General features: G+C 38.3%; 1 protein-coding gene across 2 annotated transcripts in view; it reads right to left on the reverse strand.

Moving 5' to 3' along the window:
• GALC (galactosylceramidase) overlaps positions 1–27,311 on the reverse strand; it is a 32,467-nt gene extending 5,156 nt beyond the window's left edge. The window contains exons 1-15 of one of the 2 annotated variants that reach the window (XM_059474522.1): positions 26,886–27,311; positions 25,736–25,804; positions 23,780–23,843; positions 21,760–21,873; positions 20,230–20,369; positions 18,106–18,144; positions 12,491–12,621; positions 9,676–9,831; positions 7,519–7,643; positions 6,181–6,308; positions 5,627–5,716; positions 4,302–4,391; positions 3,824–3,968; positions 3,267–3,447; positions 855–1,018 (exon numbers count right to left, since the gene is read on the reverse strand). In XM_059474522.1, the coding sequence (XP_059330505.1) occupies positions 855–1,018; positions 3,267–3,447; positions 3,824–3,968; positions 4,302–4,391; positions 5,627–5,716; positions 6,181–6,308; positions 7,519–7,643; positions 9,676–9,831; positions 12,491–12,621; positions 18,106–18,144; positions 20,230–20,369; positions 21,760–21,873; positions 23,780–23,843; positions 25,736–25,804; positions 26,886–27,311 (2,062 nt within the window). Of the gene's footprint in view, positions 1–854; positions 1,019–3,266; positions 3,448–3,823; positions 3,969–4,301; positions 4,392–5,626; positions 5,717–6,180; positions 6,309–7,518; positions 7,644–9,675; positions 9,832–12,490; positions 12,622–14,590; positions 14,719–18,105; positions 18,145–20,229; positions 20,370–21,759; positions 21,874–23,779; positions 23,844–25,735; positions 25,805–26,885 lie in introns of both variants that reach the window. The other variant, XM_059474523.1, reaches the window with a different exon arrangement.
• Positions 27,312–27,884: the final 573 nt, after the last annotated feature.

The raw sequence follows: 27,884 nt of genomic DNA on the forward strand, positions 1-27,884 counted from the left end.
TTGTTAGGTCTTATTACAAATAAAAAATTGAGTCGATCCTCAGCACAAGTATGTATTTCCATACAGCTGAGACTTCAGTTTTTATAGAATTATACATTGCAAAGTTTCACTAGGGAGCACTGATATTTCAAGGGAAGCTATGTAAAGCCTTTGTTATTCTAACTGTCTATGGTAGAAGTGGAAAGAAACACAGACACACACACAAAAAATATATCTTGTCAGATATATTGTAGATCTAGAAGCTACATTTCACTCACCATAAACTATTGAAAATTTTAATTCATATTCCTGAAGTGATAGGAAATGCATTTAAACAACTAAATAGACCAGTGCCTGTCAAGTGTTCTACAGATGAACACAAGTGAATGTTAACATCACAAATAGAACGTGCTCACTCCACTGAGCTACACTAACAGGAGGATGCATCATTTGAGGAAACAGGAGGCCACTTATGATCCTCACTTTAGCCAGATGTAAGTACAGTGACTTGAACTGCTCTCTAAGAAAAGCCATTCCATGTCAATCAGGATTTTCCTCATGCATAGTTTAAGAATACAGGTCAAATCTTTCTGTAATTAATATTGTATCAGAGTATTTTTAAAAGCAAAATAGTTCATATTTTCTACTGTAAAGCAGACATTGTCAGTGAAAAAACAAACTTTAGAAAGCTGAGCCTGAGAAATGGGCTTCAGATGCTTTCTCCACATATGAAATGTGGCCATCATTAGAACCAATAGGTTAAATTCATAGTAATGACAAATGAACTATAAAATCTGAATGTTACCTATTTTTATCAAAGTTATCAAAATGACATGTCCATATGCCAGCATCCCCTTTTGCAAAGAACTGCTTACCTAGGTCACTAGTGACTCTGTAGGTGCCATCTGCAAAAACCCAGAAGAAAACTCCTTTGGAATCTCTCACATATATCCCACCATTGTCAACTCTTCCTGCAATAAACACTCCTCCATCACGAGGTTTTTCTATGTAGATGTCACAAGTGACTGTCATGTTTACCCTGTAAAGAAGATTAGTGTTTTAACAAGGAAGGAATCCATTCTTTTGAATAGGCAGTATTAGAAATTATTTGATTTCTTGAGACTATACTCCAGCTCAACAGTAAAGCACTGTGTTATGCATGCAATGAGAGCTGTAAAGAAGAATAAAGCAAAGTAATCAAATAGAACCATCAAATAGTACCCAGAAAATTTACAAAATTTCCTCTTCCTCAGAGCTGCACTACAAGGCTCTTAACCATAAAAATTCTTTCCCTCTATTAATGGATCTACATCCCACATCTGAAAGCATGTAACACAGATTTGTAATTTTGTAATTGTAATACAGATACAGCCACAAGGTCACTTACTTAAGAAGTAATAATTACCTATATTTATTTACAGAATGGGAAAAGACTCTCTGTGACAGCAGCTCAGCTGATTACTGAATTGGAGAATATCTATTCTAGCAACTTTTCTTCTCACTTCTAACACAGTTTCATTCTGAGTTTTCATTCTAATGTAATGCTCCAGATTCCTGAATATATAGTCATTACACAAAAAAAGATTACCTTCTTGCCTTCCCATTTATCAAAAAAGAGACCCCCCCCTCATTTCCCTTAAGCCATTATAAAGAGACTCAAGGCAATATAGCAATAATTACATAGTAATACTTTCAGAATATATCCAGGTTCAATAAAACCATCAGAGAAAAACACCAGCAAATTCACGGTAAGAGAGCAAAAACTTCCACACACACAAGTTTAAAATCCAAACAATCCTGAAATTGAATAATGATAAATTTCCACCAACAACTGAGGTAAAGTATCATCCTACATAGAAATTTAATGCAAGATTGGCTCAGAATTTCAATAGCAGGTGTTCATTGTTGAAAATATCTGCCAGGGACAAGTTGAGTCTTAAACTGAGGATGAAGCAAACAAACTTGAGGGCCTGAAATTGAGGACTAGCATTATAAAAAGCTACTGACTAGTAAAACTTGAATAATAAACTGATTTTCAGGAAGTAAGCTTGGTTTTGAAAGCAAGATAAAGACTCAGAAAGAAACTGAACTAAACAAAATAATAGAAGTTTTAGGAATCTGAGTATAGTAATTTAAAAATATGTCCTATGTAGCTGTTATAGGAATCACTGAATATAATTTACTCAATGAGGGAAAGTTGCTTATAGGGAAAATATGAGACCTTTCCTAACAGAGGGCTGCAAAAGCAAACATCAGATAACTGAAGAACAACTTCCAAGTACAAGAGGGTGGTATTCTTCCAGGCTTTGGATCAAAGTGATTCAATCACATCTCCAGGCCTGAAATTAGAAGTGTGAAGCAAGTTCTGAAAAAGCATTTGCCAGATCAATGATCTAATTAAAGTGAAAAAAAACCTGACAAAACTGCTATTTTAAAAAAATGTATCAAAAGAATTTAGGCTAGGCCTCTAAGCAGAAGAGAAAGTCTTTAGCATGAAGTTTATTATTATTATTAAAATCATAATTAGTTAACAGGCTCTTTCCCAAGTGCTTATTAATTTTAAATAAACATTATTCTAAAATATGCTGCTTGATTCTGAATTACCATCATTGCAGCTCCTAGCAATTTTTTAGCTCCTAGAAAGAATTACAATTTTAACCATACTTTAACCAAAACAGTAAACCTCAGTTACTTTCAACAGAAATAAAAGTGGTTGAAGCAGGATTGGCATCAAATCCACACAATTCTAGGAACTGCTCAGAAGATGGCAGTCTGCAACAAATACAATTGAATTATAAATGAAATAGTCTGAGAATTATGATACTGATCAAACTCCTAACAAATAACTCAAAATACTGTAATTCAAAATTAATCTCCTTCTTGGTCCAATTTAAGAAAAAAGAAACTCAGGGCACACATTGGTGTTTCTAGTATGCCAACTCAGAACCATTAGTGTAAAAAATTAGCTTGAACAAATATGCCCAGAAGGACATAAGCAAAAAAAAAAAATAATTCTAAGTATAGCATTAGGCTAAACAATCATGAAATGTGGTTGAATCTCCATCCTTTAGGAGTCATTTATACAGCTGACCTTTGGCCCTGAGCAGGGCTCAATGACTTTAGAAGTGCCTGAATCATCATTCCTACATGTCTACAGAGAATCTGAAGGCAAAAGCAAAAGCCCTCTGTCCAAGGGAAATGAGGCTTGAGACAAATTAATTGATCATTACTAGCACTGGTGAGGAGAACATTTCCCCAAATGTCACTACAAAACAGTATTTACATACCACTTAAAATTTCCTATGACACTGATGGTCTGGTCTGCATCAGAAACCCAAGTGATGGGCCGCTGAACCACCACCTGGCGGAGCGTGAACACATGATCTCCTGGGTCAGAAGCATTTACAAAGTATTCAAATACACCCGTCTGATCTGCAAAGTTTGGGGCTTCACTGAAAGGTGGATTACCTGTTCAGAAAATAAAATACACATCAACTCTAAAACACTATTTTTCTTCGGTGTACTTGTTTTCAGAAATTTACCACTTAAAATTTTCTCCAGATTTCTGACTTGCAGCCCCCAAATGGAAGTTTTTACGCTGACACCAGTTTTGCAAACACACGAACACCAGGTAAGACATTAAATTAAATACACCTCATTGCAAGAGTAAGATGTACACTCACTCATACAGGTGTAAGTTTTTGGAAAAATGGGTATAAATGAACAAAAACAAAATAGATCTTTAGGCTACCTCATGTAGATGATTCAAATAACTTACTGCCTTCCTACATTACAATTATATCTGTGTGTGAATGGAGAATTGGATAAGAGAATTCTGGCTTACGTATATTGAAATCATCACTGTAAATGGAAGGAAAGGGCTGGGGAGGAGGCGGCTCTGGGTAACCACATTTCCATCCTGTCTTGAGTGTGGTTAAAGTGTAGACTTCATCCACGTCCAGATCTAAAGAAAATCTTCCCCTCCACACCTGGAATTGAAGAAAGCTCAAGCTGCAAAAGTTAACAACTAACTGACAAAATACCCAAGCTCCTGAAGTCAAGATCCTCTGAAGTCCTGATTTAAGTCAAAATTCCCATCTTCTTGCCTCAGCATTTAAATATCTCTGGGGTATTTTTAAAACTCCTTTTCCCCAAACTTGTTATTACCTCCAGGTACACTTGTACACAGCCAGTAAAACTGCAGTCAAACAGCCTTAAAACCTAAACATGCAGCTTAAGCATGAAAGTTGAGGAGTTTCACCAAAGAGGGAAGACACACCTGAAACTGCAGAGGGACTGATAATTAAAACTGATCAACTTACCCGTAAAGGATGGAGTTGCTGGAAAAGACTGGAGTTTCCAGATTCAAAATCAAGTCTAGAATGCCACACTTGAAGGGTTTGCACCATATACTACAATGGAACACACCATACAATTTAAAACACAACAACAGCAAAATAAAGAACCTTGAATATTCAACTTGAGAAATACCAGTCCTCTATGGGTATCTAATTTTTGTTACTTTAAAGCTGTTGATCACATTAGAGTCACAACTTTACTCAGCCAATCATTACACATGCCTTAAATTTTTATAGATTATACATCAATAAGGCATTGCCCTAACAGGCCCTAATGTTGCTTATAAAGACAGACAGCACTGCAAACACAGACACAATCTTTAGCTTCTCTATCACCAAAAATACAGCTTGGATACAAGCTCTCTTTGAGAAGTAACCAGACTGAAATAATATCCCACAAGTTTCACTTTTATAAGGCCCTCAGTCTAATTGCTAGCTCTTTGATTTTAATTTTTGAGCAAAATACTTTGCTTACATGTCTCCAACCTTCTGCAATACTCAGTTCTGCATATCAACTATATTAGTATCAGATTTTGATCACACCTAACCCCTATAATTTCTTTTCAGTTACCAACATCAACAACAAAGCAAGCAACCTAGAGCTTGACTTGGATAAGCCATCTAATACTTCCCTAAAAGGGAGCTGTGTATCCAAATTGACACTCAGCTACTTTTCCTAAGTGAACTACTGACACTAAGCTACTTTTCCTTTTATTGTCAAAAGTATCATCCAAATTATCTCCTCCTAAAGGAAATTATTGCTGCCAAAAAATCAAAATCAAATTCCAAATAAGTAACAGTCAAGTTCTGAGAAGGAATCATCTAAATCAACTAACAATGATTCCCTCCAGTTTACACTGTGAAAGTTTTGTTCACATTTCTGAGGGAAATATACTTTAGTGAAATTAAAAAATAGAATAAACAAATTAACAACTGGGAGAGTCTCAGACTATCTCTTCACAGGATGCAATAAAACCTACAATACAAAATCAACTACAGCTATTCCCCTGAAAATCAACTGATAACTAGAAAAGCCATGGCTGTGTCAGCCCAACAAACTATGTCAGCATGTCAGAGCATCCAGCCTTGGAATATATTCTAAACAAAATTTTAGTTGCATTTCTGTCCCATTAAATTTCTTCTTCAATATACAGATGATTAGACTGAGAGGCAGCAATTCTACAATTTCAGTTATGACATTGCAACCTGTGATACTGACACGCATGTATTTGATTATGAATGGCAATTCATTTTACAGGGCTGATCAAATGTATTCAAGATGTACTTACAAATGACCCTCTGAGGTAGAAAGTTGCTCTCTGAGGTACAACATTGAAATTTGGCAATGGAGGCCTGATACATTTAGAGTGATTATGACTCTGAAGAAAAAAAAACAAATGTAACAGAAGAGATACAAATTATTAGAATGCAACACATGGCAACATTCATGAAAAACCTAATTGAAATTAGCACAGAATTGAAATTAAAAGAGCAATAATTTATTTCACTGTTATCTTAATAGCTGCAATTGCAGTAGTTTAATAATTTTATTCCAAATACAGATTTTAAGAAAGCACATAATATAACTTCCTCCCAGTATGTCATCCAATTAAAGCTAATGTGAAATAAAAAAGACAAAGATGGCACATATATTGGCCTCCAGGAAGTCTCAACAAGGTATTTTGAGTTCAGACAGAAAAAACAGCCTCTAGTAAACTCACTAATAAAGCTACAAGTATCAAAGAACATTCTCAGATACCAAACTACATAAATCAAGACAGGTTCTTCATAACAAAACATCTCCTGTAACTTTTTCAGTCCACTGGAATGCTGATGCACATACCATAGTTTCAATGATGATGGTAAGGTTCCCTAGGCCATCTGTCAGAGCTACAAAACTGCCACCTCCTTCTAAGTGTCCATCCACTTGCAAGTATGACCAGCCTGGCTGAGTGAATTGTGTGGTGTGTGCTGAGACAAAAATTAGAATACAATAATTAATTAATAGAAATTAATAGAAATGGTAACATTTGTAGGCTTTATTAAATTTCTCTCTTATACATGCTGACAAAACTGAAACCTTATTCAGAGAAGAAAGTAATAGAACTTCCAAAACAAAATTTACCTATATAAGAGGAAAGATTAAAGAATTATACTATGGGAAAATTAAAAATATCAGTCCTGTGGCAGACAAAAGAGTTAAAGTGATAGCAATTATTTAGATATTAAGCACAAACAATACACAGTAATCATGTCCATTCAATTTGAATATTCATCACAGTTTAGATTTTCCCAAGTCTTTTTTTTTTTTTTCTTTAAATAAAATAAACATTTCTTTTTTAAAAAATAAATGGCAGGGAAAGCACAGATGGGCAACTTCATGAGGTATAACTAAATAAGTAGGATTTTCAGAAAGTAAGTGAAACTATCAAAGAAGAATATGACCCAGATCATGAAAATCCTGAGCAACGTGGACATAGGAACAACTGCTCAGCTGTTCTATTCATGGGAAACTGTGGCCAGTTTTGCTTTAATGCTTTTACAAATATAGATAACTAGCAGAAGAACAAAAATTAAAGCCTTTGTCTTGTTCTTCCTTCATGGCACTGCATAGTTACTCCACAGAACTGCAGCACAGACAGTAAAATATTACAGGACTACAAAGCAGCCAGTGAATTTGTGTGTCCACAGACACTACATGAACATGCTTCCCTTTCCCAGGCTCAAGGAAATGCTGATTTACACAAGCCAAGAACATCAAGCAGGAAAAGAATAGAGAGGTTCTTTGTTCCACTTTTGCAAACTGAGAAGTACCAAATGGAATTGATTGATACTCAAAGATTAAAAATAAAAAGGGAAAGGAAATAGGAAAGCACATTAACCTTTACGGGCACATCAGATCCAAATATTTCAATAGTAACAGCTAGAAAGGCAGTAGCTTATTACTTTCTGATACAGCTAAAGTTCAAGTATAAATATTTCCCTTACAATTATATCTTTCTGCTTTCTATTGAAATGAGATTATTTTCTTCTTTCTTAATGTATTCACAAAACTTTCCACAAATCTACCTCAATTTGGTACAAAAAATACTCCACATAAAACCACTAAATCAATAAAGGCCTCAGAAAATACAGTGATGTTTGGTGTCAGATCACCAACTTATAACTGCAAGATTTTCACCTGTAATCCAGACAGGAGATTCAACTTTATAGTGGCCACTCCACGGCTCCTGTGCTGTCATTAATGCGCATCGACCAAAGGGCAGCTCCTCATAATAACTGGCCACCAGGTTCCATGCAATTGTTCTGGAAGAAAAACAGGTGTTTTCTTCATTCATATGGGGAGTATTAGATTAACTTAGTACAAAAATCCATTCCTCCATTTTCTCCAGCATACAATGAAAAAAATTTGGGGGGTGGAGGGAATATCTTTCCCACAAAGAAAACCCACAGGAGAGGAAAATAAAGCAAATCTGCAAATCAGCGTTGAGAACTTCTTCCAAAACGGGTGGTAAATTCTCTGGCTAGAGCACCACAAAAAGTTTTACATTAAAAGAAACATGTATTGAGGGTAAAGACACCATTTGTTTGAGGTTTTTTCCTGTTCTGAAGAGAAAAAATTTTGTTAGCAAAGTCTCCAGCTTTTTGCTGAGTGTTTCGTTGAGTTTTTTTGTCATTGCTTGGTTCTTTCTGTGCATGGTGGTAGTTGTTTTGGATGGAGTTTTTTAGTGAAGCAGTTAAGTACCACAAAAAAAAAAAAATCTTTATCCATGTAAGTAACAAATAAAAACAACTTTAACCAGCCATCCTCAAGGAGTATTTGCTCCATCCTGACAAGGATAATCACTTCACACACTTTGATTTGGGCTTCATTGAAAACGCTTTGCGAAGACTTTAAATTTAAAGACCTCTGGGCCTTAAGGATGGAAATACAGCTTAACAGAGCAGTTAAGCAAAAGGCAAAAGCTGTCAATCTGTTTTGCTGTTGCACACAGGTGCATACAAAGGCCTCATTCTGAAGTCACTGCCACAGACTTATCACACTATACATACACACAGAAGAGTTCCTGGAAGTCTACAAAAACGTGATCATAAAATAAACAACTGTTGAATTGTAAATTCAACTTGCTCACATCAAACTTGGTCTGTTGATTTCAAACTTAGAAAGAAAAGTAGGAAACTAAACTTCAAAGGAAACAAACTTAGCAGAAAGATAAGCTGCCTTTTGTCAGAAAGATTTTGTTTTCAGTATACAAGCCAAGATAACGTCACTTCTGGACATCTGGACTTAGAACTGCTCTACAATAATTTATAAATACAACACATACGCCTTGCTGTTTGGCTGTGAAAGAAATGGGCATATATAATTTGAAAGGCCTTGGAAAAATATAAAAAACAATGGGGAAAAAAATTGCCTAAATTAAGATATTAAACTATATGAGGATTAAGAAGCAAGCAGAATGATCAGGAATTCATGCAGGAAATATTCACCTGTTTGAAAATTTCAGCTTGCAGAGAAGACAGAAGATTTGTAGAAATCAGGCAACTTAAGAAATTTCCCTTAACAAGTATTAGTGATTTTTCCTGCACTTCACTTGAAGCAACAAGATTTCTCTTTATTTTTCCAAAATCAAGTTACAAAGCATCTAAAAGCTTTCAACAATTTTACTCACATGTTGACACCTACATTTTCTTTAATCAAACTTTTTCCTTCAGACTACCAGTTGGTGCACCAGAAACATCAAACTTTATTTTCTATTCTTTTCTCAAAATGAGTTGTGGAAATTCCCAGTAAAGAGAACATTTTTTTACAGTATTCAGTTTGGAAAGAAAATGTGCAGAAAAGAGTAAATTTATCATGCATGTTTAAGAATGGATTCTGAAAAATAAGCTGTATGGAAAAACTAGATAATTACATCTGTAATTATCTGTTTAACCGAAGACAAACAATCTGATAAAGACCTTAAGAAAAATATGATAAATTAGTTTTATTGTTATTTTCCTCCAATGCCACCTCTTCTTAAGAACATTCTCTTTTTAATAATTATCATCATTCTCAAAGGCATCTGAAATGAACTGCATAAACCCACTGCATAAACTGCATAAACCCATCAAGTGCTGGAGAATAAGAATACATTGAAACTTGTGGGACTTCTACTCCAGAAAGAGGTCAGAACAGCAGACTTCCTATATTACAATATCTGAATTCAGACCACATTGGGGTGACTTTCAGTTTACCTGTTTTCTCACCAGAGCAGATGGATGTGTTATTTAATAGCACTTTAAGTAATTCTTACACCCCATGTTGTGAAAGCAAGCAACAGTGCCCAACACTTACGCGGTCATGTTTCCATTCACGTAGTTTTGGTTCAGGATCCGAGCCCAGCAGCCTGCACCAACATCATTATTGAAAGTACTGTAATCTTCTGATGACCACAGTTTCTTGCCAGTTAATATGGCATTTTGCACTGTTTTTGTCCCAGGATAGTGAGCCCTACACAATATTTTGAAAAGAAAGAGCACTTAGTACAAGGAGAAAATCAAAGTTTGAAAGTACATATAGCAGCAGTGATTCACTTTCTTCAAACTGAAAATGAAAAATAAAATTTCTTTGGAATACCACAAGCAGAATACAAGAATATTGAACAAGGGGGAGCTGTAACATTCCAGAGCTTATTGTATTTACATTAGTAGATTATTTCTTCTGCTACATGATAGCATTTAGTTAAACTTAGATTTACAGATGCCATGCAATTTTCACAGCTTGCTAAAGCAAACCTCTGTCCTGAAATGGAGCTTGAAGATGGTCATTACCATAATGTGCTGAATAGAGAAAATACATGCTAACTCATACTATCTTAAACAAAACTATAAATAACGTAAAGCTAACAGTAAGATACAGCACTAGGCACTATGCTAAGAATTTAGCTGCATGAATGTCTTAGAACTAAACATGAACTTGACTGATTTTGCACATCTTTTTTAATAAACTCAGGTTTCAAAAAAACAAGCTAGTTGGACTAAAGAAGTTACAAGGTATAAACTGATATTAGTTGAAACATAACAATAGCTAATTTTCTTTTCAAGGCCTCCCTTAGTATGAGACATCCTTTCTCCCAATGGAGACTTTGATTATACTCAATCACTACACTGACCATGGTGCAAGGTTTGCTGACTGAAATCACAGAATCACAGAATTTTCAAGACTGGAAGAGACCTATAAGATCATCTAGTCCAGCCGATGTTCTAACTGTTCAGCTAGATCATGGCAGCAAGTGCCACATCCAGTCTTTTTTTAAATTCTTCAAGGGATGATGCCTCTACCACCTCACTGGGTAAATGATTCCAGTTTCTGACCACTCTTTCTGTGAAGTATTTCCTTCTTACTTCTAACTTACATCTAGCTTGACGCAACTTGAGACTGTGTCCTCTTGTTCTATCCGTTGTCACCCGGAGAAAGAGGCCGACCCCCAGCTCACTACAGCCACCCTTCAGGAAGTTGTAGAGAGTGATGAGGTCACCCCTGAGTCTCCTTTTCTCCAGGCTGAACAACCCCAGCTCCCTCAGTCGCTCTTCATATGGCTTGTGTTCCAAGCCCCTTATTAGTTTCGTTGCTCTCCTCTGGACACGCTCAAGTAACTCAACGTCCCTCTTAAAGTGAGGGGCCTTTCAAACCACTTGCAGAAAACAGGGTTGTGATTTTCCTCACTTAGCACATTCATTAAACATACTTTATTTATACACTAAAATGGAACTATTTCCTTAATTGCAGCTTGACAAATTGATTCATTTGTGGCAGGAATACAAAACCAACAGTTTTTCTAGGCTGACTGTTGGGGGTTTTTTTCATTATTTTCCCTCTAGTGGACAATGACCTACTTCTCAGTGTTGTAGTCCTTCATATGCAGCTCCACTATCAGTAATGTAACAGATAGTGGGGATTTTAGCTACATTCTGCTCTGCTGTACAGATTAGTGTGTATTTCCCCTTTGGCTTGGAAACCTAAGTATTGCCTTAGTACCAAGCATAAGATTTCTGCAATGGCATAAAGTGCACAGCTTGCAAAAATAAAGCAGAGAAGGAATAATTTGTCTTTCTACACTCCTGAAAATGTGTTTCTTAAGTGTCAATATCCCTGTCCAATAAAAGTTGAAATACACAAGAGATATTTAATTTCCCTGCTAAGACTGAATCAGAGTAGGGATGTAAAACTTACACTTATAGAGTTAAGAAAATACAGCTTACTTAGTGTAAAAACTGTTGAGCTTCATCCAGACATGATCCAAGACTCCACCTATGAAAAACTGCCAGGATACTCTTCATGTTCAGAAGGGGGGGAGGGGTTAATTGCAAGGGTACATGACACTGACTTCCTATATGTATTTGCAGGAAAAAACCCCATTTCTACACCTCCTATGGTTCAGATATATAAAGATAAATGGAAAATATTCAAATTGAAGCAAGGAACTGACACATTTGAAGCATGTGATTGGGTCAGGCAAGTTTATGGGACCTAGTAAGTCAAGTTTAGAGCTACTGTAAAAAGATAAGTTACTGAACATTTTGTATACACATTTCCATTCAATCAATCAATCTCAAATTCAGTCTACTAGTAAAATATTATTATGATAAAACCCTAAACTAGTATTAAAAATCAACTGGCTCCATGTTTTCCAAATACAAATTTGTCATCAAAACAAAATGGGAGCTAAGAATCAAGCCATTGTAACACAAAGAATCACAGCCCAAATTCATTTCTGGATCACCAAATTTCAGTAACAAACCAGTGGAAATTACAAGGGTGTGTGCTAAGTTGTAAAACTAAAGCACTTTTTGCATACCAGTTAAGAGTAACCAAAACCCTAATAACAAACAGTTTTGTCCAAAAAGCCTTCCATCCATCAAAAGCACAACCATGCCCAACAGGAATCTTCAGCATGATAAAAGACTCCTGATTCAATTAAAGGTTGAGGCTGTTACTGGGACAAGAACTGCATGATTTGATTTGGTTAGTAAGAGAGTTTTATAGTATCAATCCTTTCCTTGCAGGTAAAAGTACAGAGAGGTAAAGCTTTGTCTGTGTTAGTTACAAATAAGATGAAGACAAACTATAAACAAACCACCAAGAAAGAAGAAGAGAGAGAACCCCCTACCCAATCACATCGACCACTCCGTGGAGCTCAGAGTCAATCATCATGACAAAGGAAATGGGCTCCCACAGTCTATCGCTGGCTATGATCCTCACCTGCTCCAGACCATGCTTATCCAATGTGTACCTCAACAGCTTGGAAGAAAAAAAGGAGAGCAAAGAACAGAGAGAAGAAAAAAAAAAGTTTTTCAAATTGTCAAAACTTTATATTGGGAAAGGCAGCATCTTCTTCAGCACCAGCTGAAAAAACTACTATGCTTCAATTCATGTTTTTGCAACTTGGACAACTGTTACACCAAACAGAACATACAAGACTGTCAAGCACAAAGTGACTTCAAAGGACACCTTCTTCTACCATTCTGAATTCCAAAATACATGATAAAAAGAAAAATTAAAAATTTTTTGTTCTTCTTACAGACGCAAAAGTACAAATAAAGGCAAAGCATATCACATTTCATGTAAGATACTCTATTTGCAGATCAGCCACTTAGATGTTACAGGGCTGACAGGCAAACTATAAGATGTGTACGAACTTTCTGAACCTGAGCATTTGAAGGACAGACACCTAAATAACATTATCTTTCACTAGGTCAGCAAGAACTCTCTATGGTAGTTAGTACCTTAAAGTCAGCATTGGTTAAGAAACATGGTGTTCTTAACCTTGGTGTTTTGTACTAACCTTAATTTCTTGATAGATAACAAAACCAAAGTTTCCTGCACAGGAAAACTTAACACTTCATTTTTTGTGATCAGTGGTGGTGGGGAAATTGGGGAAAAATCTGTATGACATTCAAGAAAAACCTCTGACAAAAAGAACTTCCCTTTTAAAGAACAACTAAAACATGTCTGTGGTTCTAAAGGCACAAACAAAAACAAGTTCTCCTGTCCTTGATTCTGCCAAGCTCTTAAAGAAGCAAGAGCTGTACACAGTCAGTGCATTCATTCTTCAAGCTGTATTGTCATGGAAATCATTACTAAAACATTTCCTAATGCACCTGTTGAGCTACAAGTCTTGCCTAACCAAAGAAAGTTTTTTTTAAGTTTATTTTAGACCAAAGGAGTTACTCTATGCTGACACTATAATCAGGATTTCTCAAACAGCCACCTTCAGGTGATTGATGTTTACAAACTTAACACATATGAAAGCAGTTTCTTTATAAAATCCTCACTTAACTGACTTGCTATAACCTTTCAGCCATGCATTCACTTAAACTTGTATGAGCATATCATACTTCCTTACATACAGAGGATAAATGGGACATGAGTGACCACAAGAATGCTCTTATCACAGTAATGTTAACAACAAAGATAAACAAGTTAACAAATGTAACACAAGTGAGCAATTTGTATCTGCACAGATAATTACCACTGGGAACGTGTAATTTTGTAAAAACTGCATATAATTTTGAGAAACCAGAGTTTACAAAAAGAGCAGAGCAGCAGAGTAAATTGCCAGAAGCAAGTAAAAAAGTGTATTATGGAACAAAAGTGAAGGTAAACAGTTGAGTTGACATTTGCTGAAAAACCAACAGAAAAAATTGAGATAGGCTGTATTAGTTTACAAACTTTGGGTGCTTGTTTTTACTTCTAAGTTACTGTCAGTGCATGCATTGCTAATATTATCTGTTATCAGAAATTAAACAAGAAACAGAAACTTCTAGCTCTAGTATATGACCAGAAAAATCTCAGCTGCAGCCACAGAAAGTCCCAGGGTGATAAGTTCCACTCTGAAAGCTCAAGTTCACCCAAAATGAAAACCAGTTGCAGACCAAGAATCCAATCCTAAGGTTTTTCTGACCTGGAACATGCACATGCAGATTAGTTAGAAGTTTCCTGTCATTTTCTAGTGCTAAGAAGCCTAAAACACAGCTCCTAAATGGACACTTGAAAGAAATGATAGAAGAGTGATAAGGTCAGCTTACACATGTACTAAACTGAAAGAGAGAAAGACAAGAAAGACTAATCCATCACCACTGTACACAATGATGGAAAAAATGGAAACAGCTAGGAAGTATGAAACAAGAATATATGACTCTTGAAAATGGAGAGGAAGACTTAGAGATAGGAAGGGATGTTTAAAAGGCCTCCCTTCTCCCACACTTACCCGACTACCTCAATAGCCTCATTAAGATAGGGATCAACTATCATCTCATTTGAGATGCTCCAATCTCCATCCGCAGCGATGATGCCAACGTTCCACAGACCCAGTCTGTCCAAAGAATGTCGGAGCACCTTAGTAACAGACAACACCACTTAAAGTACAGCCTTCATCAATGAGGCAACATGAAATTTAAGACTGAAAACAGGAACTTCAGAAGGAGTCTATTTACATACCAGGATGGATAAGAAAAGTTCTCACTTCCCAAACAAGAGCTATGGTGGCAACTAAGACGAAGTTAATGGTAAGTATTTTTAAAACTGAAGGGTTACCTCTGATATTGAGATGGTCATTACACAAAAATGGGCTTCTCATCACTTGGATAACTTTTGACACCGCAAGTGCACACAGATATGTGGAGGGATAGCAGTAAGAAAATAAAGATAGTGCAGAAGGTAATCTCACACCTGAGTAGTTGCAGCTGTACCTATCACCAAAGATTAGGAACAGGCCTGCCCTTAACAGGCCACAGCTGTGTCCAATAAGAAGATGAGTGCTACAAAAGAGTGGGTTAGCTGGGTGAGGGGAGACATGGAGTTTGTTGGCAGTGCTGTGAGGAGCTGTCCATGAGAAATCACCAAGAAGGTATGGAGCTTTTGCAATAAGATGACAACGCATATATTTTACTTGGACACTCTCAATATACTGACTCCCTGGCATGTATGTAATTTGTTACACAAAAGTAATGGATTTATCATCAAGACAGTCATGTTAGGCTAATCTAACAGTCACAGCTGGCTAAAATGTGGAAGTGGACACACATCCCCAAGTAATCGGAAGCAAAAGTTAACCTGATCCCCAAAAAAGTACATTGAAAAAACAGAGATTGAAGTTTTAAAATAGAAAAGACCTATCCATGCAGCTCTCTACAAGAACAGAAATCTCTGTCAAACACTGTCCTGTTCAAGTGAGGAGCACCTAAACATTTTTTCACTGCCCATTTTACTGAACAAAAAAAATATCCTTGATGTTTTAAGTTTAATATTTAAATTTTCCCACTACTTGGTTCTCATGTTTCACTAATTTTCAGGGAAAGCAATGAATAAACCTAGAATTGCATATTTACAACAAAACTAAGGGCAACCAACTTTGAATTCAAACGTGCCAGCAGAAAAGAATTCCTATTCTGTCTTTCCAGGTTCTCTTTACTATTTCACTGTTAAAGATGATAAACAGCTCACATTTGTCTGTGGAAATTCTTAGGTAAAATACACTCATACAAAATATACTCAGCCTTAACAGTTAAGAACAAACCACACTTACAGAGGGCTGGTGCTATCTGAAAATTCAAACCAGAAATCTAAAAAAAAAATTTAAAAATATATTTTCAGCAGCTTGTACAAACAGCTGCATCTGAAAAAAACCCAGTCCACAGTCTAAATTTTTTTTTCAATTTTCGTTATAAAAGAATGATGCACTGTGTGCATGCATGCATAAAAAAGATTTTGCAACTTGATTCAAAGATCAGTGGGCATGAACCCTCAAATTATTTCTTGTAATAGCCCTCAGGCAATGCGAAAAAGAATAGGGAACATTTCTCTTTTTCATGTAGTCAAGTAAGGACAGAAATAAAAGTCTAAATGTTGATGACAATCAAAGCCTAGATCTAAAACTAATTAGGACATAAAACTTACTAAGTAGAAAAGTAACAATGAAGTTCTGTTCAGCTGTTTGAAACTTTTGAAACACAAAGTCTACAAAAGAAAAATTCATAATACTAGAAGGTCCTTGAAATTTAAAGCATTCTAGCTACCTAGACACTCAGAAAAATTGCCTAACCACAGAGACAGCTCAGAAGAACAAAATGAATGATTTCAGAATTTCCATGCTGAAAGAGAAGTACCAAGGGCACAGAACTACCAAGGGCACAGAACTGCATGCACCCAAAACACACTCCACATTTGCAGAACAGCTCCCTCACACACAGTATTCATATAACTGAAAGAACAGGATTTTCTTGAACAAGAACTTAGCAGCATTAGAGTCTCCATTTCTTTCTTCTTTTTTTTTTTTCTGCTTATTAAGAAACATAACTAGTGCCTTAGAGGATGAAGTATTTAGAATAACATTTTACAAGTAAAAACTTAGCCAGATAACGAAGAGCTTATCTGTGATGTATTTAACAGGAATTACAGAAAATGTTTGGTGTGCAGCAGTACATTTCAATATATTGCCCTCTTGCGAAATGGCAAACAGAACTACAGTGCAGAGGAGAGAGGTGGTGCCAAGTGACACTGTAAGAGGATGAATGGTAAAACAGGTGTTCAATAAAAAACCTCTTATCAGTTAACAGTGGAAGGAAGGCCAAAACCTTTCAGTAAATACTTGGGTGATTTTATGGTCAAATTTTCAACTAAATATTCAGCTCCAGAAGCCAATTCAACAGTGTTCAAAAAGCTATAAAGAAGGATGGTGGTCCTAGACTCAACAGTTTGTTCTCCATATTCTTTCTTGCCACATGAGCACGCCAAGACAAGCAGACAAGAAAGCCCCAAGGTGACATGACAGAGATTTGAGATTGTTCAGCCTGAAGAGAAGGTTTTGGGGTGACCTAATTGCTCCCTTCCAATACCTTGAGAGCCCACAAGAAAATACAGAGAGGGACTTTTTACAAAAGCATGTAGTGACAGAACAAGGTTGAATGGATGGCCCCATCCCTGGAAGTGTTCAAGGCCAGGCTGGATGAGGTTTTGAGCAACGTGGTCTAGTGGAAGGTGTCTCTGACCATGGTAGGAGGATTGGTACTGGATGATCTTTAAGGTCCCTTGCAACTCAAGCCATTCTATGATTCTCTGAGTCTTGTTTGCTTTTAAGAAGAGGTAATGCCATTGTGTCTTAGCCTCAAGCAAAAACAAGGAAAGGAACAAAGCAGGAGCTTGTGCTTAAGATCTCACCACAAGGCAATGTAACAAAGAGAAGAGAGTTTTCAAAGCAGGGCAGGGGGCACTGCAGGAGCATTCAGTAGTGAGAAATATTACAGCTATCTTAAGGTTGTTTATGTGAAACACTATGTTCTTCCAGCTTTTTAGAACAAAAGGTACTGAATTTTGCAAAGTTAAAAACACAAAGCCTTTACTGTGATTTAATAGCAATATTTAGGGTACTGTTATCACAGAACTTAGCCACAGAATTTTAGGCAATTCTAGATCTTGGACTTCTAGCTATATCCAAGCTGTTATAAAGATTATTTAATTTTGTATGATAGTAGCATCAACTGAAGCTTCCATAAAAATTTAGAAGCATTTAGCACACACTGACATGCCCAAAGTTCAAAGTAACAGTTTCAGACAGACAAAATAAACAATCTAGATATCTGAACATGTAATCTTTCCATGCATGCAACTACAAGAAACACAGTTCAGTAAGTGACATAGAATTATGGTCCCTTTCCTACACAAATTCAGAAAGCTAATTGTTTGTGTACAGTACGACAAGCACTTTACAGAAATAAGAATACATACCTTAATGTATTTGCTACTAAATGCCCTTTCATTCCATATCTATAAAGAGAAAGTAAAATCCATTTAGAAAAATCAGGATACGTCAATGGAGAATTAAAAGATTTCATTTATATATAGGTAAGATTATAGAATCCATTAATCAGCTCCATGGTTTCCGTGTGCTAGAGGGAAGTGCTGGCTGATTTTGTTATCAGCTTTTCTGGGGAAAATTCAGTATGAAAGTTCATAGTGGGCACTTGTTTATCTTTCTCTAAGGTCTGCTGATTGCCTTCTCGCTGACAAGAATGCTAGAGCTGCTTGAGCTCCACAATGGCAGCAGTGTTACATTACCAATGGCTCTACAGTTTGCTAGGAATCATTGAGAAACACGTTCTGGCTTCAAGGTGTGGCCTAATGAATGGGCCCCTGTTGCAATACATGGGCACAGGAGAGCCAGAATAACTAACATATTGAACAAAATCTGTGAAGCTTACTGTTCTAACTTACACAGGGCTACATCCAAGCTTCAACACAAAAGCATATTTTAAGTAAACAGACACAAAATGAGCTAATTTCTAAATTTTCCATCTTTTATGGAAAGAGAGTTTAAGCTAAACACAGCTGAAAATTCAAAAGCAGGTGCACTGATTTTCCATTCTACCAAACCCTCTGGCCTATAACACACATAGGCAGAAACCATTTTTCTTTCTTTTTGAACTGCAACATGAACACTGTGACTCCAATAAAGGTTTAGCTTAGGAGTAAACACAATTTATTTTGATATTTCTACATCTTCCTATAAATGCTAACATGAAACTTCAAGAATGAGTCAATCAAAACATTACTTAGTGCAAGGCTCATCTCATCATAAAGCAAATAGTGATACACAACATGTACTTACAGCAAAAAGAGTAATAAAGACTAACCAACTACAACCATAATGACATTGAAATTGTTTTGACAGTTTCTGAGCCTTCACAGACCTCTCAATGTTTCCCTGCATTTCAGATTATACCCACAAAGAAATGAGACAACATGTAATATCACATTGCCTGGATAAGCAGAAATTCCCTTTTCTTAGAAGGACAGAATTTAGAAAGCTAATTACTGTGAAGTAACATCACTGAAGTCAATATTACTCAAACACATGAAGTAAGCAGAACATACTTTCTACTCCAAGAACGCAGGGCAGAGAAAAATGTAACAGCAATTGTTCTTCCTCTCCCAACAACAGAAGTGCTGAAGTATCACTATGTTACCCACAGTGCAAGACTGACCCAACTGAAATAAGCCAGCAACACCAAGGGGGATGCATTCCCCAGGAGATACAGCAGAGATCCTGACCTTCCCACATTGCAACAGAAACATCTGACTTCTAAGGGATGGGAACCACAGTTTTAGAAGCTTTGTTCTGGACTGCTGAAGTGATTTTCAGCTTTTCTGCAGTTAAACTTCTCATATCAAAACATTTAGGACTCCAAAATAAGTGTTCAGTAAGTATAGGATTGATTTTAGAGAAATCCTAGACACACTTTCTTGCTCAAACAGTGAACTTGAAGAGTTTTTTCAGATTGTCTACTTCTCTCTCTCATCTCCAATTTATGACATTTTTTCTCAGACATTCATTCACTACTTCCCTATATTGCAGTATAGGACACCACAATAGTTGTACTGTAAAACATGAAGTTTTATCTACTATAAATGACTCAGGTAAAAATGCAAAAAGTTGTAGAGGACTGCTCCTCTGCAAAATAACAACCATACTTTATGCTAAGTCATGTTAGCTGACTTTCAATCTGTGTTAACTGATGCTTTTTGTTATGTGGTAACTGCTGAAAGGCAAGCAGAACAAAAGGCAGAAAAGGAAAAAGAACTCTCAAGTTATTTGGTAACTGTTTTAGAACTGGGAAGGTAGGAACCACTTGACACTTTTTCTGCTTTAACAACCATCATTTCAGGAGGACTGTAAACTAACACTACTGTCTTTCCCCTGCTAACAGTACAAGATGAAACTGCAATTACAAAAAAAATTTCTCTTGCCATCCTCCTCCTCCGATCATCAACAATGAGATGCAAGACCAAGATTTTAGGAGTGAAGATAGATAAAATATACATAAAATACACAAGAAATTTTGCTTTACTGACCCCAATATAATCAATGTCCAAATCATGATACTGTTTTGCTCCTAATATCCAAGAAACAATATAGTAAGCAGTGATATCTGGATAGTCATAGGGCCAATTTTCACCCTTCCCTATCCATCCTGGAAATGCCCAAGGTAATCCTGGAAAGAGAGAAGAAAAACAAACCAATAAGGTAAGTGGTTGGCTAACATTACTCAATAAGCTTAAAGAGCAAGCTGTAATTTGCTCTGCCTGAAATGAAGGAACAAATATGCACTTGAAACTGGCTTGGTTCCAGCGAAGGCAATGAAATGTAACTTCTCCAACTGCAGAGCATGTCTAATACCAACTATGATCAAACAATTCAAACAATTAATAGCTGCTTTTTTTAATGAGCTAGGAAGCATTCATTACTAGAGAACAACTGACTACATATAATTTGTCAGTTTTATGGTACTAGCTCTAACTAGTTTAAAAATCCAAAGATTTTAGGATAAATATTTACAAAGCTACAGCAAAGGTCAATACAGAACATGAAAAATTGTTTATCTCATGAACATGAACTTAAGAAGACATGATGATCTGATCATAACAGAAGGAGGAAGATTAGGATAATGAAAAATCATTTCCAAGTCTCAGCTGTTCACTGGATCTTGTGGTAAATAAGAAAAACAAATTAATCTAACCAGATGCTGCTAAGCATCCAGCCAACTTGTATAAGATACCATAAGCTAATTTAAAAGTAAACCCTCCTTCCTTTATTGAGAGCTTGATGTGAGGGAAGAGGGATATTATTAATAATTACAATTAGTCATAAATAGTTGACCTAACAGAACATGACTGGCAAATCCTGCACCAAGCTTTGCTTCATGGCTGGATATGATAAAGCCCCCTGGAAGTTGAGGAAATTAAGACATCTTTTAACCAATAGACTTCTTACCTTGTTTCATGTGAAACACATTTGTGTTTCCAAAATACAAAAATACAGCCTAGGGTTCCACACTTGTAATGTCACAACATACACATAACTCACAATCAAAACAGGAAGAGAGGAAACTCCTCTTACAACTCAACCACATATGTAGGACATATCAGAAGGCCAAAATCTTCTTTACTACAGTGAAGAAGAGGTGTGTGATTGTTTTGTAATAAGAACATTCAATCAAATGCAGTGTGTGTAAGATTTACATATTTATGCTTGCAGTAACTTTACTTTATCCCTCCCCATTTGTTTTACTCAATTATTCAGAAATTCATCTCTCATGATAAATCAATCATGTTCATTGCTGCAATATACTAAAAGTATTAGTTACTTAATAAAAGCAAATTATGAGAGATTTGTTATCTTATGCTTCTTGTCAGGATGTTGTGCTACAGTAACAAGGTAAAACACAACAAGCATCAAGAAAAGCTTAACAAATATTAGAGATTATATTTTGTCTACTGCAACATCAAAACATCTCTCCATTAAAATGTTAACTAAGGGTCAGATAGGTAATTTAGTCAGGGGAATAAAAAGGCATTTAAATGTAAAAGCTCAAAGCAATTTACCAATCAGTTTAATTTTGGGGTTCCTCTTCTTGGCTTCCTTCATCAGCCACCACTCATAGCCCCGGAAGTAGTTCTCATCATTCTCATAGTGCATATGGGAGGGTTCAGTGCCGTCTAGGAAGGAAAGGGACAGGCAGCTCACAATTATCTTCTGTGTCACAATCTGTTACACATCATAAAGTTTGCTGCATTGCTCACTAACACAGCATGCAGGCACGTATCTCCTACATGGTTCACAAGTTCCTTGGTATGCATTTCAAAGCCAAAGGAATAGTGGGAGGTAAATGCAAGATTTTCTACCCTTTTTTCTTAGCATGTTAACTTAGCATAATTTTAATATTTTTATATTGAAGAGGTTTTGCCTGCTCTTAACATCAGATGTGGTTAACTATTAGGCATTTTCTATCCCTAGCTATGATAACACTAAATCTATATTTGCTGTTGTCTCATATCTTGATACTAACAACCACTAGGAATGTTACAGCATTAAGATTAAGAGGAAAAAAAATCATTATGCAAGCAAGTTATCTCTAAACCAAAAAACAAACAAAAGAAGGTTATAGTTTGTTTCTTCTGCACAAGGCCAGGGAGAGAAAAGAAAGGAACTACCATGATCTTTTTCAATTACAGGAAAGAGGTTGTGGGGTTTTTTATTTTTACAGCAAAATACCTAGTTTATAACTTTCATGGTGCTCTGTGACTGTAGGAAAAGGTTTTGGAATTTAACACTAGGTGCAGAATTTCCTCAGGCAAAGGTAAACAAACTAGAAAGGTGCAAAAGAATCAGTGTTGCATGGGAAATCATTACACACAAAAGTCAAGTAACAACTTGTACACGACTGCAACAATTATGCAACTGATTTCAAATTGTATGCAGAGACCTTTCCTAATGAAACTTTGTTTAAATGAAGTCTGCTGAAACAGCACATTTCATCACAGAAAATAGGATTGATTTTTTTTACTTTACTAAAAATGGTAAGTTTGTCACGGACATAGAACAATTAGATTGCAAATTTAGGCTTCAGATCACATTTCAAATGAACTCCTGATCCCACCTCTCAGGCCAGAAGAAGAGCTGCAGTCTAGTGCATTGATATATATGCATCTTATTGTTCTTCTTTTCAAAACTGGACCATTACACAATGGGACATGTGACAGTCTCCTGAGCCAGCAGTAAGAGTGTTTGAAGAGAAGGTCTGTGCATGCCTCAAGAGGATTCCATTCCCTCCACCCAGCAATTCATTGCCAAGCTCTTAAATCCAGCATAGTACTTTTCAGCATGTTAATTTTTGTGAGGTAAACACAAGAATGAAAAACAGTATCTAACTATACAAAACACAGACATTACAGGAAAAAATGTGTATGTATACAAATATATATATATACAAGTATAAAATTAAATTCTATGCTATTTATTAACTGTGTCTGATGTGGCCAGATTTACTTTAAGAAAAATACCAAAAAATACCAAAAAAATATACAAGCTGTAGTCTCTGCTTCTCAGCTTTTGGTCACAACAGTTACTAAACAGTTCCTCCTGTATGTAAATGTAGTTAGATAGGCTAGGCAAATTATATCAAGACATTTTCATTTGCAACAGGAAGAAAAAAATTCCTGCCTACTGGAATTGGCTATTCCAGCCAATGCCACTCTAGTGAAACATATCAGCTAATTAAACCACAGCAATGTGACTGTTTCTGATCAGATGCATTTGCATTTCATGCTTTTAAGCTATAAACTATCTGGTATTGCCAAACTTGTGTGTGAGAAATGCTCTGCAACTCAGAAACCTGCAATAGGGGGGAAAAAACAGAATTCATTTGCTCTAGAATGGAACCTATTAACCATAGGATAGTGAGAACTGCTTCCAGAATGTAGGTGTGAATCTCTCTTGTACAAGCCATTAGGGATTTTTGCAGCTCAGTTCAGCTATCTCCGTGCCTTGGCTCCCTGTGCAGCACACGTTACTTACAGCATCACTGAAACCAGAAGTCAAATGCTGCTCATGCAAAATCCATACCTGTTGACTGTGCATCACCTCCAATCTCTACCTTGAGAATATGTAAAGATGCACCAAAATTTGGCTGTGGAAAGAAGAGACAGAAAAACAGATAGAATCCTGCTGTTAACAAGAAGAACGAGGTAAGTTAGTGTACCATCTTGAGCATGCTGAAAATTCCTTTTTTTACTTTTTTAAGCACCTATTATAAATGTTATAAGAGATTATATGAATTTCTGCTCTTCAAAAGAAAATCTTCCAGGATAAATAGTACACTGATCTTTAAACAGTTTTATTGACTCTTGCAGCATTAACAACACTTCTCCACAACTATGCAGATTTTAAATAGATTATGCTCAAGAAAATACTAAAGCACTGATAAAGCAGAACACAGAATACATGGGGAACACAGCAGTATTTTAATGTTATTAGAAGCCAAACTTGTTTTCTTTTTAAATCAAATTATTGAAGTCAGTATTTTTTATTCTTGTTTGTAAAGTGTTACACTGCTTATGTGAAAGAACATACATACAGGTCAGGAATAATCTGGAAACTACAGACAGATAGGCAAGAGAAGAAAAAACCCACCACACTGGAAAACAATTGGCAAGTCCACCATCCCCCTCCCCTGGCATCTGGCTGCTGGAGCCAAATATAAAACTCAAGCTCATACAGGTGATTTGACTGCCAATGTGTTCTTCCAGCCATTAGTGGCTTAAGAGTTGCTCAAGCCAGAAGTTACAATTAATCATTATTTTAACAACCACTAATAAGCTGGCCTCCTCCATGGAATGACCCAACTATAATTTTGGTATCTAAAAAAATGTTTTAAGATGTAAGAATGCAATTTGATTTTTAAAAAATGCTGCATACATGACATGCCTTTTTGCTTACAAGTCTGGGATTTTTGTTTGCTTTTAACAACAAAGTAACTGTTTTCAATTTACCATTTCTCTTTTTGACATTTTTTTTTTGTTTTAAACTTCTAACACATTTGTTCTCCCATTCATGAAAGTTGACTGACACTAAAAGACAAGGAGAATGAGGTAAGGTACACCCCTCCCAAACAAGACAGTTTAAGAGGTTTTGGTAAAAGAGTATGTCAAAAGTTCTTTGATAATCATGATCTCTCTAGATTTTCTGTTACCACATGCCTAATCAGAACATTCATATTAGTAACACACAGCTTTAGTCTCAAAAAAAAAACATCAGCTTTGGTTCCCCAGGCACATATTACACCTTACTCTATCCCTGAAAATTAATTCTTTAAACTGCATGGTAAATTATTCCCCTCCAGCCATCTGGATTGCATTACTTGAAAGTGACATGACATCCTCTTCCAGCAGAGTAATTTACAGTGCCAAAAGCAAAACAAGCTATTAATGTCCAGTGCAATAATCTCACCATATATTAAGTTGGGTAACTCTGCAGGTTACACTTGTTAACTAACACAGCTTCCAAACCAATGAACTTCCTACACCTTCTAGAGTCACTGCAGTTGTACTTGAAACTACTTTAGAATAGATATGCTGTTACAAACCTGCAGCCTTCAGAGTAATTTTTATGGTATGTTAATCTATCTGTACTCCAAAAAAATCCAAAGTGTCTCTAAGACCCCCTTGCTTCAATCACTATGAACAGCTAAACACCCCATTTTAGCCACAGAAACAACTTATGATTTAGCCCCCACAGATGATCAAATATATAGTTAAACACATTTTTGAAAACATATTTTCAAAACACATTGTGAAAACACAAAAGGAATTTTCACAACAATATGAAGAAACAATCTCCTGAACAAAAACACCACCTAAAATTTAAGGTTCTGATAACAATCATCGCTAAAATATATGCTTGACAACATAGGATTTTGTCTAATTTCAAGCAGCATAGAATATATTATAGGAGTTCCCATTTTACACAGTAAGAAATTCTGCATGAAACAAAACGTTATTGCAGCAGTGAAGCCAACTTTACCTTGAACAGGTAATCTAAAATCTCGGAGCGGTAAGGTTCTGGGTAGTTCACCAGGAGTCTAGATGTGGCCTAAAACGGAAAGAAAACGTAAAAATGTGACACGCCACTTTCAAATGTTTAGCTACATCCCAGCTTTTCATTCTATGCCTTTCACAGAGCTAATAAACCTACAAAAATAATTATAGCATCAGGAACTCAGCTAAGTCCTTCATAACTTGTTTCTAAACCTTCAGCTGTGCCTTTCTGGTTTCACAGGTTGCAACTGCCTTGTACTCCAGTTACCTGGAATTTACTGAAAACAGAGTCCAAAGAGCAGAGAAACAAAGGGATCGCACGGCTTTATGACAAGCAAAAGGCAGCTCCCTCCCAGCACCATTTCTCCTGCTCTACTCAGCTCTCCCTGCTTTGGCTCACCGTATGCCACAGCAAGGGGAGCTCACAGGGCACACAGGTGGGAGGCCAAAGAAAGCAACTCAGCAGCTTCTAAAGGGGATAAAAGCTCCGGGAATCTCACAGCTCTGCTGCCTAGACCACACGATAGACGACGAGCGGCTGTGGCTTATTTTAAAACGTAGGGACTACTAAGACCCTCTGCATAAAAAGCCAGCCCGGCTTAGCTCTCATTCACCAGCACCCAGGACACGGCTGGCCCTGGGCACCCCGAAAAGCCACGGCACAGGTGGCGCGAAGCGGAGCCCGGCTCCATCTCCCCTCAGCGGGACCACCGCCCGCACCGCTCCCCTCAGCGGGACCACCGCCCGCACCGCTCCCCTCAGCGGGACCACCGCCCGCACCGCTCCCCTCAGCGGGACCACCGCCCGCACCGCTCCCCTCAGCGGGACCACCGCCCGCACCGCTCCCCTCAGCGGGACAACCGCCCGCACCGCTCCCCTCAGCGGGACCACCGCCCGCACCGCTCCCCTCAGCGGGACCACCGCCCGCACCGCTCCCCTCAGCGCCCCCAGGCCTCCCCCGCCGACCCCGCTCAAGTCGTGGGGCTCTCCCCACACCCCGCCAGTCCTCAGGGCTCCCCTCCGCGACACCCCCGGCCCAAGCCACCACACGCTCCCACTGCCGGGATGCCCAGCCCAGGTGCCCCTTGCCGCGCTGAGGAGGGTACCAGCACCGCATCCCCAGCGGAGCAGCTCACCCCGCCGCCGCTGACAGCCCCGATCCCGTCGAACTCCCTGCCCAGCCCGTTGGCATCATCCAGCACGTAGGTGGCCGCCAAGAGCGGAGCGGCACCGACCCTGGGGGGCCCCGGGCCGCAGCTGCAAGCAAGCAGAATCGCGCCCCAGAGCACCGCCGCGCAGCCCATCCCGGCCCAGCTCCGCTCCCGCGGCCGCCCCGGCCCCCGGCGCCTCCGCACTGCCCGGCAACGCGCGCACGTGACCGCGCCGCCCGCCTGCCTCGGGGCGGGGCGGCAGCGCCCGGCACCGCCCAGCGCCGCCGTCCTGCTCAGGGGAAAAGAGGGCGGGAAGCCTTGCCAGCCTTTATGGGCAGCCCCGCCCGGCTGAAGGCTACAGCTGCCATTTTGAGAAAGGGCACGGCGGGCTGGTGAGGCGCGTGTCGCCATGCTGGAGTTGGGCACTGAGCCGCGAGTGAAGCCATTTTGGGGCCATTCTGAGTGCGGGAAAGCCGCGTGGCTGTGAGGCGAGGCGGGGTTTGTGCGGGAGCGCGGGGGGAGCGGCGCTCGGTGCAGTGCGAGCAGCCGCGCCTAGGGGCCGAGTCAGGCTGTCCTTTTCGGGGCCTCTGACTCTCCTTTCTGGGGCCTGCTGCTTGGGGCCTCTGGCACGGCACGATACTTGTTCCGGGCGAAGAACGGCATTTCCTTGTGCGTCTTTCATTTCCAGGCCCTCGCAGCCAGTTTCCTGCTTTTGCGCCGCTCTCAGGCTGCCACCCAATGCCCCGAAGGCTCGGCACGAAGCGGCGCTGTGAAGGAGTACATTCCAGCCCGCCCTGAGAAGGATCCTGGGTCGCCGCAGGGGCAGATGCTGGGAGCGGCTCCAGGCCCTGCCCGCCGAGGCTGCCCTGCCCGGGGAATCCCAGCTGGCTCCAGTTAGATCCGCAGCTCCGTCAGCAGGGAGGATCCCCAGAGAGGGCTGCTGAAAGCTGGGGTTAAATTATGATGGGCTGAACGTGCCTGGTT

This window comes from Ammospiza nelsoni, chromosome 6 (genome assembly GCF_027579445.1).
Source record: "Ammospiza nelsoni isolate bAmmNel1 chromosome 6, bAmmNel1.pri, whole genome shotgun sequence".
Taxonomy (NCBI): Eukaryota; Metazoa; Chordata; class Aves; order Passeriformes; family Passerellidae; genus Ammospiza; species Ammospiza nelsoni.